Genomic DNA, 13,828 nt, shown 5'->3' with positions numbered 1-13,828 from the left:
CGGAGCGCAAAGTGGAGAAAGCAGAGGAGTGACTGGCTGTTGGGGGGGTGTGTGTGTCTGTGTGCTTCCTCCCCTCGCAGGCAGCTACTTTCGCCTGAACGAGCACACCTGCCATCCCTGGCTGACCGTTTCTGAAGATGGGCTTACAGTGGTACGAAGTGAGAGGAAAGCCCCCGCCAGGGAGCCGCTCCCCAGCGACACCCGCTTTACCAGGTACTGTATCAGCCCCTCACCCACCTGAACAGTCTGTGAACCAGCCTAATACATGCTGTTATTCGGGTAAAGTTGGATTATGACACATGCAGCCTTGAAGGGGGCTTCAGGCTCACTCCAAGAAATGAGTGAGGGGGAGGGGATGGTGGGGAGCAGAGGCTGGGGAGAGGGGAGTAGGGGGTCTGGCTGGTGCCAGCAGAGGAGACGTGTTGTGGCCTCTGAGGTGGAGTCCTGGGCTCCCAGGGCTGGAGGGTCACACCGTCAGGCCGTGAGAGAGCAGCAAGGACCCAGGTCCCCCAGTGCTTGGCCCAGAGCTCTCTCTCCCACACTGTGATACTACCTAACAAAAGCCCTGGTGAAAAACCAGCCCAAAGCTGGTGGAGGGAATGGTGGTCGTGCTAGTGCACGACCTGAGAGAGGGCCGTCCATCAAAGATGCGCCTTGTCTGTCTGGATCTGCGCTATCTCCAGAGCTTAGTACTCAAGATCAAAATGATGCATTTGTAACTCATTTCTTTCCAAATGCTTAAAGAAGACTTAAAATAGGGGGCAAGGGACTTCCCTGGCGGTCCAGTGGTTAAGACTTCACTTTACAATGCAGGGGGTGCGTGTTCGATCCCTGATTGGGGAGCTAAGAGCCCACATGCCTCGTGACCAAAACAAAACCAAAAGAAATAAAGAGAACAGAAAAAATATTGTAACAAATTCAATATAGACTTTAAAAATGGTCCACATCAAAAAAAATCTACCAAAAAAAAAAACGGGGCAAATATGCCCTACTGAAATAGAAAAATCACAGCGATAGATGAAAAAAAAAAGAACACAGCTTAACTTCAAGGGCTAATTTCTGTTTCCAAGATTAAACATTAAACACAGCTCTTAGCTTCCTGGTAATCAGGATGAAAAGAATTCTCGGTGGGTTGGTCTTAGTCAGGAGGATCTTAAAAGGAAGGAAAGGACTCTCTTAGGGGGGCCGGAGGGGCCACCGATGGAAAACTGCATCCAGCCTCCCTGCCTGGGTCCTGGACTGTCCTGCAGCCGACACTTCCTCTGACACTCGCTCCCTGCTGGCCTTCTTACTGCATGTGTGTTACATACTTACTATATGTAAGTGTTAGCGTGTGACAGCAGAACAGCACACAGTACAGTGGAACACAACTTTACCCTTTCCTGCCTCTGCCCACTCAACCCAGGGTTGGGGGGCACAGAGAGGATTAAGAAGCAATAAAGTCCTTACCTGCGTTAAAAAAACAGAATGCAACTGATCAAATCTTAAAGATCCTATTGGCTTTTTTTCAATAATTCATGAGTTGGGCAGCCTCTAATCTACAGCATTTCTATGGTGGGTCTCCTTCATATGTGGTCCTCTGAAAACGCACACCTTTGACCAGGCCACTGCCACTTCACTCTTTGTGTGGATTATAAGACAGCTCTCTGGGTAGACACAGCCTCAAGCATCTTCAGCTTCAACCCTTTGGTGTTGCACTAAAAGTTGCAAAACCAGTTTTTGGCCATGTCTTTCGAAAGTCCTGTGTAGGTGGTCCAGCATCTCATACTGTAATATGGGAGTACTTACCACCTACTGTTCCGGTCTTGGCTTTTGGGGTTCCAGCCAAGCTGAGTTAGAGTCCCATTTTAATATCCTGTTACCAGTACATCTGTTGACCCATGAAACAATGTGCTGTGTGCTGGGGGTAAAGAGACAAAGATAGTCCCTGGGCCTCCCTACTGGCGCAGTGGTTAGGAATCCGCCTGCTAATGCAGGAGACATGGGTTCGTGTCCCGGTCCGGGAAGATCCCACATGCCACGGAGCGGCTAGGCCCGTGAGCCATGGCTACTGAGCCTGCACGTCCGGAGCCTGTGCTCCGCAATGGGAGAGGCCACAACAGTGAGAGGCCCGCGTACCGCAAAAAAAAAAAAAAAAAAAAAAGAAGTGTGAACTGGGGACGGAGGGGGAGAGGCAGATGGGGAACAAGGAGACCAGAAGCAAGTGCTGGCCAGCTCGTGAACCTCAAGCATATGGTTCCATCGACCGTGCTGTGTTCTGTTAGGTTTCAGTCCCTTTCTTTTTTTTTTTTTTGGCCACGCCTTGTGGCATGTGGAATCTTAGTTCTCCAATCAGGGATCGAACCCACACCCCCTGCAGTGGAAGCGCAGAGTCTTAACCTCTGGACTACCAGGGAAGTCCTCAATCCAAGAATCTTTCTTCATGAACAAGTGAACCAAACCTTATTGTTACTATAAAAGCCCAATCACTGTAAAAAGCAAACAGAACCTTTTCTATTGGCTTGTCTCCTCCTCACCTATAACCAGCAGTATAATAATCCTCTTCTAATCTTCAGCGTCAGTCAAGTGAGCTTTGATAGTTAGGGCCGTGCTGCTTTACAAGTGGGTGTTCAAACACCTGCCTCCACACTTCTAGGCCACCTACTGACTGACCCCAGCAGTTGGTGTCACTCACCTGCACAGCCAGGCTTGGGTCACCCCAAATCACAGATGCTTCTACTTTCTAAAACCAGGTGTGTTGCTGTCATGGGAAACCTAATTCCAGTCCGAGGGCGCCATTACTGGGAGGTGGAGGTGGACGAGTGTTTGGATTACACGGTGGGTGTGGCCTTTGAAGATGTCCCTAAACAGGAAGACCTGGGAGCAAACCGCCTCTCCTGGTGCATGAGGCACACATTTGCATCATCAAGGTAAGGTGAAATCTGGATACCCAAGATTAAAAGGTGCTTTGAAAAGAACAGAGCGAGAGGTTTCCACTGGTAGTAACTAAGGCCCACGTTATGTTTTCTAAAATATGCTAAGATATTTCAGGACTCATTTCCAGCCCCCTTCCTTAAAGTCCAGATGGAAAGAGAAAGCAGCTCTGGGTACTTCCAATAAAATAGCTAAAATTCATGGAGTACTTATTCTACGCTAAGCACTGTTCTACACTCTTACACATACTATCTCGTTTACTTCCCACAATTGTATTATCCCATTTTAAAGATAAGAAAGCTATGCCCCACAGCAGTTCAATAATCTAACCAGCATGGATTCAGAGCTTGGATTCAAACCCAGGCAGTCTGGCTCCAAAGACAGCATTTTTCACCACTAAGTGATTGGTTTTGCATTTATGTTCAACTTCATTGTTACTAAATGAATAGTTTGCTTTGAAGCCCCAATTCCATCTTTTTTAGTAGATGTGGGCAGAGGCTTAATGGTTATGGTTAATTCCGGTTTGCTTCTGTCGCTAAGCATTCTATCCTCTACTGGAGTAGTTCCATAAAGCTGGGAAAATCCATGAGGCCCAGGCTAGTAGACATTTCAGACTTAGAAGGCCATGGGTGCAACCACTCTCCATCTCAAAAATTGCAAAAATTTTTACCACACCAGTTTCCCAGTACCGTGGGTACTATGGGGCCTCTGATCCTCGACTTGCTGAATCCTATTGTTTCATCCAATGTTTTGTGCCCAGGAGCCTCCATCGTGGTTAGTTAAATGTTGTCATGCCTAAGCAAAGGTGAGAAGAGCAACTTTCCTCCTGTAAGATATTAAAACTAAAATCAGCTCTATTAAGCCCAGCTTGAGGAATGAAAGAAATCCCGTTCACTGAGCCACATACTGTTTTTGGATATTCTGCCTGAAGTAAGACTAAAAAAATCAGTCTCCTCTCCTAGTTGGTTAAGAACAAGGGGCAGGGAACAACTGAAGGCGCATATAGGATGAGGAGGAGTCTGTGTGGAGTGGGAGAGGTGAGGTTAAAAGACAGAAGGGTGGGAACACAAGACAGAGTGAAAAAGGAAGGGTGAAAAGCCCAGTGCTAGAGCAGAAGTTTGTAGTCTCACCTTGGAAAGATGTCCGGGGAAGGGGGGTGGGTGGTGGTATTTGTGTGTGTCTCTTAACAGTGGAGGACTCGTATTTTTTGGTTCATAGTCTTAGACTCTATTGGTGGTGAGAGGGAAAGTAGAGGGAAGGGCTCATTCAGTTTCTGTTGACTGCTCAGTTAAGAAAAAAACAAGGTGCACTGGGATGGAAAGAGGCTGGTTTGTTCCGACACATCTGGATCATATTCTAAGCGTTCACCCCAGCCATGTGGACCAGCATGCTGGCACACAGAACTTCAAACATCCATAGGGGGCAGAGCTAGGAAATTCCTGTGGCCGCCTTTGGTTTCGGCCATTTTCAAAGCACAAAGAAGTACCCTCCCTTCATGAGAGGGTGCTGGTGCTATACAATACTGAGTGGTGACAGGCCCCCAGGTGCCCCCCTTAGTTTGAAAGTTTAGGAAAGGGATGCCTCAGAGTACTTGTGCACAGATTATACCAAAAGGCCCAATTTATTACATGAAAGATCATGAGGTTTCCTGTTTCAAATGTCTTTATTACAAGGGATTTACACATCTGAACCTTGAAATCCACATTTTTAAACGTATTTCTATACAAATTTTGATGCAATATGAGTTTATGATACTGTATGTTAAGTTTCTGCGGTTAAGTGGCTGCTCAAAAACAGAGTTTTGAAATATAAGTTTCTTAGGACACGTTTTAGAAAAGAGATACATAGTTTGAGAAATGGCCTGTTACTTTGATAGTCATTTAATAAAAGAAAATGATATAATTATAGGAGTATTTGAAAATTGAAAATGTTCTGTAAACAGCCCATCTACAGAATTTCTGAAGCTTTGTTATATCAACGTTTAATCTTTAGGCATAAGTATGAATTTCTACACAACAAGATGACTCCAGATATAAGGATAACGGTTTCCCCAAGGAAGATTGGAATTCTATTAGATTACGAAAATTCAAAATTGTCATTTTTCAACGTGGACATTTCTCAGCATCTGTACACGTTCAGTTGTCAGCTTCACCTATTTGTGCATCCCTGTTTTTCTTTGGAAAAGCCTGGATGTCTAAAGATACACAATGGCATTTCAATGCCAAAGCGCGTCACTTTCTATTAGACCATTCTGATGCCCAGCTTCCTGTCTCTTTTCTGTACCTACCCCTCTCCCAGCCACTCACGCCTCAGCTGCCTGAACTTGGCATTCAAGCACCATGCACCCAGCTCATCATGTTGTTTATCTGCCAGACTGTTGTGGGGGCATTCATTTCACCTGACTTGGATCCTGTGTGCTGCCACCTGTGTGATGCTAGGTTAGTCAGTTCTGGCTGTAAAATGACGGCTCAGACTAAATGAACTCAAAGGTCTTTCAGGTTGTCAAACTGTATTGGTCTATCTGTGCATAAGCAAAGTATCTGAGTCCCCAAGGCCTACAGAGCTTGGGGGAGAAGGAGGGAAGAGATACATAAGTGTTAGTGGCTCCAGGCGCCCCAGCACTTGTGACATTTCATTAGTCAGCCAAGAACAGGCGTAAGAAGGCAGGAGGCCACCCACAAAGAGAACCAGGGTAGCCACGTGCCGTGCTCAGCAGCCTTCTCCTCTCCTGTTTTCCCAGTAGTCAGTGGCACTCCGGTGAGGTTTCTCCCACCGAACACTGTTTCTAAAAAACCTGCTCCTCTACTTCATGGTACTTACCCTCTTTAATTTTGAAATGATCTTTGTAACACCTAATTCCATGAAGGCAGGACAGTATCTGTCTTGTTCATCACTCAATCCCCAAGGGCTAACACGTGCACACCAAATACTTGTTTCATCCAGCCACCGCTCTTCGGCCTCTCACTGCTCTCCATGTGAGGGCTGGCAGGGCTTGTTCAAACTATAGCAGAAGACCTATGGCAGGAGAGGGACAAACCTGAGGGGGGGGCAGTATGAAGGAAGAGAGGGGCAACTGTGGCTAGATGGCAAGACTGGTAAAAATGCAACATTACCTACTACTACATGCTTCCTGGTGTCACACAACAGCCTACACATAAATAATAATAAATGTGTTGCTTTCACTATGTGCACGTTTGGGGTAGGGGGGCTAAGGTCTGGTAAAAAATAGACAACAGTTGCAACTGATTCTAGGAACTGTCCTATAATGTAAAGAGAACCAGATTTGAAATCAGAAGACCTGAGTTTGATTGCTATTTTGTAGCGACTCTGCGACCACTGAAAAGTCACATTATCTCCCTGAGCTCTGTTTCTCTTTAAACAAAGAGAAAAATAAAATTTGTCTTATAGGATGGGAAATTTAATGACAAACATGAGAATGCATAACAGTGTATGACATATAGCAAATGCACAACAATCTTTTAAGAGAAAACATCAGTCTACCAAGTGCAAAGCTGAGCCCTGGTAGGAGAGGTGGTCTCTAGCCAGCACCTTTGGGCATCCTGCCTCACTGGTCTCATGCTATTTTGTGACCTCGATGCCCAGCTCCCTTGGCTGCATTTCTGGTTCTCCAGTTCAAGTTTCCAGTTGCCACTTAAAGCTCTGCACACACGGCATTTTCATGCTTACCAGTCAAGATGCAGAGTAAATGACTCCACCTGTAAAGCAATTCTCAGGGACAATTTAGTATCGTGCCCTGTAGATGCTTCTCTAAACATATATGCCCCTGATCTCATCTCTTAAAGTTTTATGTTAACTGAAAAATCTTTCACCTTAAAGATTTTCACTTTCATGTTTCCCAGTACACTCAAAGTCTGACACAAGGAGCACCTCGTCTCCTATCTCAAAACTCTGCCTATTGGTATAAACAGAAGTTCAGATTCTTGAATTCACAACTCAACTTGAAAATCTTAAAGCTCGTTACAAACACACACAAATACCCCTCTCCCCTGCCAACCTGGATCATTACCCTTATATAAGGAAGATACAACCAAAGCAAGCACAGAGATGGGTCAAGTTACAAACAATTAAAATATATGTGTGTATTATCAAAAATTTTATCAGCTACTAAAAAAGAAACTACTGAGTAGGAAGTAGGACATCACAGATAAAGTTTGAATTCAGGATTCTAATAGGCTTTATTTCACATGTAATATAACATGGATAAAAACTAGGCACCTATAAGGTTCTAATAAAATTTTATTTGATCAAGAAAAAAATGGTGTAGAAATAGCTTTGATTTTTTAAATCCACTTAATCTAAATAAGTTAGATGACCAACTTCAAGCATCACAATTATTCAGCATAAAGAACCTTTCTTTAAACATGTTTCTCATCTTCCACAAGAAAAAAAAAGTCTAGAAAAAAAACAAAACAAAACTTTTGTTTTTTGTAACATATTCTAGTTCCTTAAAATGCCAAGAACAATCTGCTGGAACTAAATTTCAATAAGGGGCAGGATTTACCTCAAGGCCATGTTCACCTGCAACCTGCTGATAAATCTGTTAAAAAACAAAACAGAAAAAGATTTTTAAAAAAAAATCAGACCATTGTAGCCACAATCCCTGATACTGGGCAAAAGATACCAAAATCTGTTCTTTTCTTAGCTTTACCTATATCACTTTATAACTCTTGAGCAAGTTATTAACATAATCTTTGGTTTCCCCACCTTAACAAAGGGGAAAGAGAATATGTAAAACCACCACAGAATCCTGGTGTAAAGTAACACGGGTTTAATAATTCAGAATACTCAGAATTTAAGGCACCTTTATTAGATGAGATTGTAAAGCTGGTTAGAGACTTGGGATACAAAATGACACTGGTTTCTGGTAAAATTAAATTGCCTTTTATTTGGAAAAGTGTATGTTTAATAATTGACTTCCTGCTTATTCAAACAATATGCAATCACTTGTACACATGCAATTAAGTAATTTCTGAAGCATGTGCTTCATCATCAATTTGCTCTTCTCATCCTCCAAAATGTGTTAAAATCTTACGTGGCTCACACAGTGGCAGCTGCCCCCAGCACAATTCACCATGATGTGGCATTCTGTAAATGAGACTAGGCTGGTCTCTATCCAAGGTTTAGCTACCAGAAGACTACCTGGGGCTACCCTGGTGGCACAGTGGTTAAGAATCCGCCTGCCAATGCAGGGGACAAGGGTTCGAGCCCTGGTCTGGGAAGATCCCACGTGCCGTGGAGCAACTGAGCCCGTGCGCAACTACTGAGCCCGCGTGCCACCATTACTGAAGCTTGCGCACCTAGAGCCTGTGCTCCTCAACAAGAGAACCCACCGCAATGAGAAGCCCATGCACCACAACAGAGTAGCCCCCACTCGCCGCAACTAGAGAAAGCCTGCATGCAGCAATGAAGACTCAATGCAGCCAAAAGTTAATTAATTAATTTAAAAAAAAAAAAAAAAAGACTTCCTGGACCCTATGAAGACTGTACTACAGGAAAGGTCCTCTCCTCCACTTTCCTAACCAACTTCTCCAACTTCTAGTCACCTTCCTATCAATTAGAGTAAGATTCTCATGGGTTCACTATGTCTTTCTTTACCCTGACTCATTTATAAATTCACTACTCCTATTTTCTATAGTAAGACAATAGAAAGTGTATAACTGCTGTTGGTAGATAAGTAGGTCTTGAATTCAGTTTGCAAACAAGACCTGTTCTATCTACCTTTTCATTTAGGAGGCTAAAAGCAGAGTCAGCTTGACTTCAAGGACTCTAATTTCTTAGTCTCCAGAAGAACATGACAAGTCTAGCTTTTAAAACACTGTCCTCTAGCATGTCAAGATATTGAGGGAATCGTAATCTATTACTTTTATAACTTCAAGCTTTAAGAGATTTGAACTCTTGCATATGCTTGCTTCATGGCAACCAACGCTTAATGAATCTAAATGCAAGGTAACAGTTTGTGGGCTTCCCTGGTGGCACAGTGGTTGAGAATCCACCTGTCAATGAAAGGACACGGGTTTGAGCCCTGGTCCGGGAAAATCCCACATGCCATGGAGCAACTAAGCCCGTGCGCCACAACTACTGAGCCTGCGCTCTAGAGCCCGTGAGCCACAACTACTAAGACTGCGTGCCTAGAGCCCGTGCTCCGCAACAAGAGAAGCCACCACAATGAGAAGCCCGCGCACTGCAACAAAAGGTAGCCCCCTGCTCGCCACAGCTGGAGAAAGCCCGCGCGCAGTGAAGACCCAACGCAGCCAAAAAAAATAATAATAATAACAGTTTGTGATTTGGAAAGATTGCACCCAGTCAGCATCTTTTCTGTCAGTTAGGAAGTCTCCCGGAAGGAGCGTAACCATGAGTTGGGCACAGCTATGCCCCAAGTTAGTAAAATGTCCCAAATATTTTAGAAATGCTACTGAACAGGGGCTAGTTCATGTCTTTCTACTTCAGGGCTTGTTTTCTGCTATTCCCCAATCCCAGAAAAAAATTAAGCCCAACTAATTAATTGCTTTTTCTTCATTTTTCCCACACATTGATAGATTCAGGTTTTTCTGCTCTATTTCCACCTCACTCAAATCCTGGTAGAATTAAACTATCATTTATTTGAGTTATGCAAATTCAACTAAACAGTTTGCGGCTGATTAAAACAACATGCAGTCATTCAGACATAACCGATAAAAATGTTTTTATACAATGAACTTGGATTCTAACCTTGCTGTCTCCCCTGTGCTCATTCCTAAGCCTAAATGTGGGTCTCTTCTTTGAAAGCAGCTTACGACATGTCCTTATATTCAAATAGACTGGACTGGAGACAAGAATATAATCCATTCACTGGGAAAGAATCCAACCAACATAGCTGAGATTTCCCAGCTATGCGTTTAAACAAAGCAGGAACTTACTTTTTACAAATGGATTTACTGAGTACACACCTCACTTCTTGGTAAAGCCATCCTATTATTCGGCCACACAGAAAGATTTCTACCCTCTGACTTCCCTTCATATCCCAAATACCCATCCAATTAAGGGGGAGGGGGCAGTGAGAGAGAAGGAAAACAAGAGAAGCACGATCCAAAAATAAGGAAAGAGCTCTGGAAAATACACTTGATAGTGTCTTTTGTACAATTTATAAACCAGCCACAGATTCCTGGGAACCTGGAATGAACACCACCCCCACCCCCAGCTCCTTGCCCACCCAAGTAATGCCTGTATAAAAGTTACTTCTTAGAAGCACTGCTTAATTCCTCCCTCTCCCAGGCTAAGTTCCACATACTCACCTCCTTCAGAATACTTAAGTGGCTATACTGCCACCATGACCTGTGTCTACTCCGCTTGACAGTAAGCAAATCAAAGGCAGGAACTGTGCCTTCATAATCTCTGAATGATCAGAACATGGAAACAACAGTGTTCTGCTTTCAAAGAGCTCATATATCTGAAAAGGAAAGGAGACATCAAATTGTCTTCCAAATTAAAAGAAAAGCCTCTTTATTAGAAAGTAGCTTTCAAATCTGTGTGTAGTGGTAGGAGCAGGGGGAGTACTTCTCAACCTTTCTTCTGTTCCAATACACCTGAGGGATCTAATACATAATCCCATTAGCAGTGCGCCATGGTGACTTCTAATATGGGCAGAGTGGGAGGGGCTTAGAAGAATCTAGGGGGTGGGGAAGATGTGTGTGGCCTAGAAAGCTCCTCCCCATGACTGCAAGAGATCTTTGACACATTTAATATTATAGTTTTGACTACTCTTAATTAAGAGAGCCCAAAGGTCTACAATATGTTTACTTAAAATGCTCTGAAACATAAATTTGGTTCATATCCTCTGGATGCTGGTGAGTGGAAGCTACCCCCTTGGCCCTGAGCTTGACAGATGTTCTGATATCACAGCACAACAGGACTCTGGCTCTCTGCTGGTCTTAGAATCTAAGACTTTGATGGAGGAAGTTATATGCCGTTGAGGTAATGAAAAATTTAGGGATTTACAAAGATCACAGGCGATTCCTTCTCAAATGTTGTGTCCTTTTTTTTTTTTAATACTTTTTTTTTTTTTTTGGCTATTCAGCACGGCCTGTGAAATCTTAGTTCCTCGACCAGGGATCAAACCCGTGCCCCCTGCAGTGGAAGCATGGGGCCCTAACCACTGGACAGCCAGGAAATTCCTTTGTCTTTAAAAAACCATTTTATGGGAAAGATGTCCTCACAAGTGATACAAAGTAACAATTACAGCAGCTCAATGCCAAACAACAGCTCCACTCCCCGAGACAACCTTGGCCAAATTTATGTAATACCCGCGGGGTGAAAAATCAGAAGGAGGCACTCCTCATTACTGAAATCTCATCCTTTCCTAAAAAGTTGATGGCTGGCTAGAATTTTCAGGTGGGATCCTATGTTTCACTACTTTAAAGCAGAAAAATATGTTCCCAGCCCTTCAGAGAACTTCAAGCCAATTTCCCCCAAATAACCACATATAACTGTCAAAGATTTCTGCAAAAGAGAAGGCGTTTTAAACACCAATTACCTACTTATGTAATAACTATGAACTCTGCATCATTCCAGTAGAAATTATAGAAATATAAGACTGTCCCTGTTATTCCTTTTTTTTTTTTTTTTTTTTTGCGGTACGCGGGCTTCTCACCAGTGTGGTCTCTCCCGTTGCGGAGCACAGGCTCCCGACACACAGGCTCAACGGCCATGGCTCACGGGCCTAGCCGCTCCGCGGCATGTGGGATCTTCCCGGACCAGGGCACGAACCCGTGTCCCCTGCATCGGCAGGCGGACTCTCAACCACTGCGCCACCAGGGAAGCCCCTTGTTATTCCATTTTTAAGGTGATACTTCTGCTTATGTCACAATCACTTGCTACAGCAATCATCTAAAATTTTTTTGAAACATTTGTATAGAGCAGTTATTCTTAAAAGTCTGGTCCCTGTGAGGGCCCCTGAGATCCTTTTACTCTAACAACAGAATGTGTGCTTGTATATTCTTGTGTTTAAAGGCACCTCTCAGTTTTTAATTTCTAATACCATAAATATTGATATATATATATAACACACATAAATGAGAGCTCTTTGGAATCCTCAATAATTTGTAAGGGAGTCCTGAGAGCAAAAAGTTTGAAAATAATTTATATAGAGTAACAGTGGGTCCCTCACAATGAACATCTAGTTGAATGAGTTTCTCAGTGGAAAGACTTCCCCTGTGTGATGCTAACAGTTTTCAATATTTGCTAATGTTCAGGTTGTTTTCTAGACCTCTTAGGCTTTCCCACGTTCCTACATTTCCACCTAATAATATGGAAAAGATGAGAGAGATAACGCACAATACTTTTAAACAGCACGAGCACTAAGTGCAGTATTACTTATGCAGACAGCTGAGGTGTGACTGCAATGCCCTCTACAGCATCTGCCCTGGACTTGCGGGCAACTTACGAGTTCTTTATAGCTAGTTTCTGATTCAGACAGTGTTTTGAGTAAACACTTCCACAGATTGTTACAGTAAATATTCATAGTGAGAACTCAAATAATAAATAGTTAGTGATAAGTCTTCCAAGGTGAGCATACACCTATGAACACCAGGCCTTTCTGTGTAAAGGTATGTAAGAGGTACGCAAAGTTTCATCTTCACGTTTTGTTACTACACATACGTTCCTGAATAGGAAATGATAGATGCACCTACATCTATAGAGTATCTAAAATGCAAATAAATGACAGTTCTAACTCCTGACACATAGTGACTTTGCCTTTGATGGATTCATACTGCACCTAAATGTACACCACCACCCTCTTCACTCCTGCTCACTTCCCCCCAAAAAGACTTGTTCAGCAATTCAAAGAGATGGTATGGTGTGAAGGAAAGAATTCTGGGTTGGAAATGAAGAAATGTCACTTCTAGTCCCATCTCTATCACTAACAACCTGTGTTACTTTCAGCCTGTCTCCTCTCAAAGACTGAGCTTCAATTTAAGATGAAAGGAGGGGGGACTTCCCTGGTGGTGCAGTGGTTGGGAATCAGCCTGTCGGTGCGGTGGACGCGGGTTCGAGCCCTGGTCCGGGAAGGCCCCACATGCCGCGGGGCAGCTGGGCCCGTGCGCCACAGCTACTGAGCCTGCTCTCCGGAGCCTGTGAGCCACAACTACTGAAGCCCGCGGGCCTGGAGCCGATGCTCCGCAGCGAGAGGCCACTGCACTGAGTAGCCCACGCACCGCAGGGAGGAGTGGCCCCCGCTCGCGCAACTAGAGAGAGCTCGTGCACAGCAGGAAGGACCTAATGCAGCCAAAAACAAAAAAATAAATAAATTTTTAAAAAAAAGATGAAAGAAGGGGTATGGTTCCACCTCTAATACCAAGTGACTCTGCTGGCCGATTCAGGAAGCTTAAAAATTACCAACTGTGAGTGTACTTTTTCAAATTAATGCAACAAGCGCTGCTGCCTCAAGCAGGAATCATCGATTATGAAAGTCTGGGTTTGTATAGACCTTCACGTTGCATACCTTACTCAACACAGGATAGCGCCCATGGGAAATTTCACCTACTGAATTTTTCTCTTAAACTGCATTCTGAGTGTGGATTTCTCCCTTCACATCTATCCCCACGACAGCTCCGTGAGCTACCAAGCTCGTTTTTCAGACGAGGTCCAGAAAGCGGAGGACAATAACTTAGTAATGAGACCTAGGTCGCCGGTGGCGCTGACACGGCGACAGATACACCGACCCCTCACCTCTACTCCGGTTCCCCTCCGCGTCTCCTGAAGCCCGACACTCCAGCCAGCCTGCCTACAAGGACGCTGCTGTCATCCGCCTCGCCGGGTGGCCGGAGATCGGCCTTACTTTACGTGACAGAAGACGCCTGCTCTCCGGTGTCCGATCTCGGTGGCAACTCCTTTCTTCTTCCGGCGGAAAAGAGCTCTC

The 13,828-nt window shown here is 44.2% G+C and overlaps 1 protein-coding gene, 1 long non-coding RNA gene and 1 other non-coding gene across 4 annotated transcripts; 1 reads left to right on the top strand and 2 right to left on the bottom strand.

The window, feature by feature from the left end:
* Positions 1-2,658: 2,658 nt before the first annotated feature.
* Positions 2,659-5,653, top strand: LOC114902241 (fibronectin type III and SPRY domain-containing protein 2-like). Its single transcript, XM_029234562.1, has 2 exons — positions 2,659-2,909; positions 4,906-5,653. The coding sequence occupies exons 1-2, from the start codon at positions 2,710-2,712 to the stop codon at positions 5,156-5,158; spliced, it is 453 nt and encodes a 150-aa protein (XP_029090395.1). The 5' UTR covers positions 2,659-2,709; the 3' UTR covers positions 5,159-5,653.
* On the bottom strand, positions 2,901-13,801 carry LOC114902311. Of its 2 annotated transcripts, none has more exons than XR_003795492.1 (5): positions 13,639-13,801; positions 10,206-10,360; positions 7,436-7,471; positions 5,734-7,327; positions 2,901-3,739 (listed from the first exon to the last, which is right to left on the bottom strand). It is a non-coding gene; the product is annotated as an uncharacterized LOC114902311 (long non-coding RNA). The 2 variants fall into 2 exon arrangements; XR_003795480.1 differs by having other exon boundaries at positions 5,734-5,928.
* LOC114902406 lies at positions 8,593-8,719 on the bottom strand. Its single transcript, XR_003795504.1, has one exon.
* Positions 13,802-13,828: the final 27 nt, after the last annotated feature.

The sequence above is a fragment of the Monodon monoceros genome, unplaced genomic scaffold, assembly GCF_005190385.1.
Source record: "Monodon monoceros isolate NGI ecotype Baffin Bay Population unplaced genomic scaffold, NGI_Narwhal_1 Contig3204_ctg1, whole genome shotgun sequence".
Taxonomy (NCBI): Eukaryota; Metazoa; Chordata; class Mammalia; order Artiodactyla; family Monodontidae; genus Monodon; species Monodon monoceros.
The sequence above is the reverse complement of the archived record's forward strand: the minus strand, read 5'-3'. Positions and strand labels throughout refer to the sequence as shown.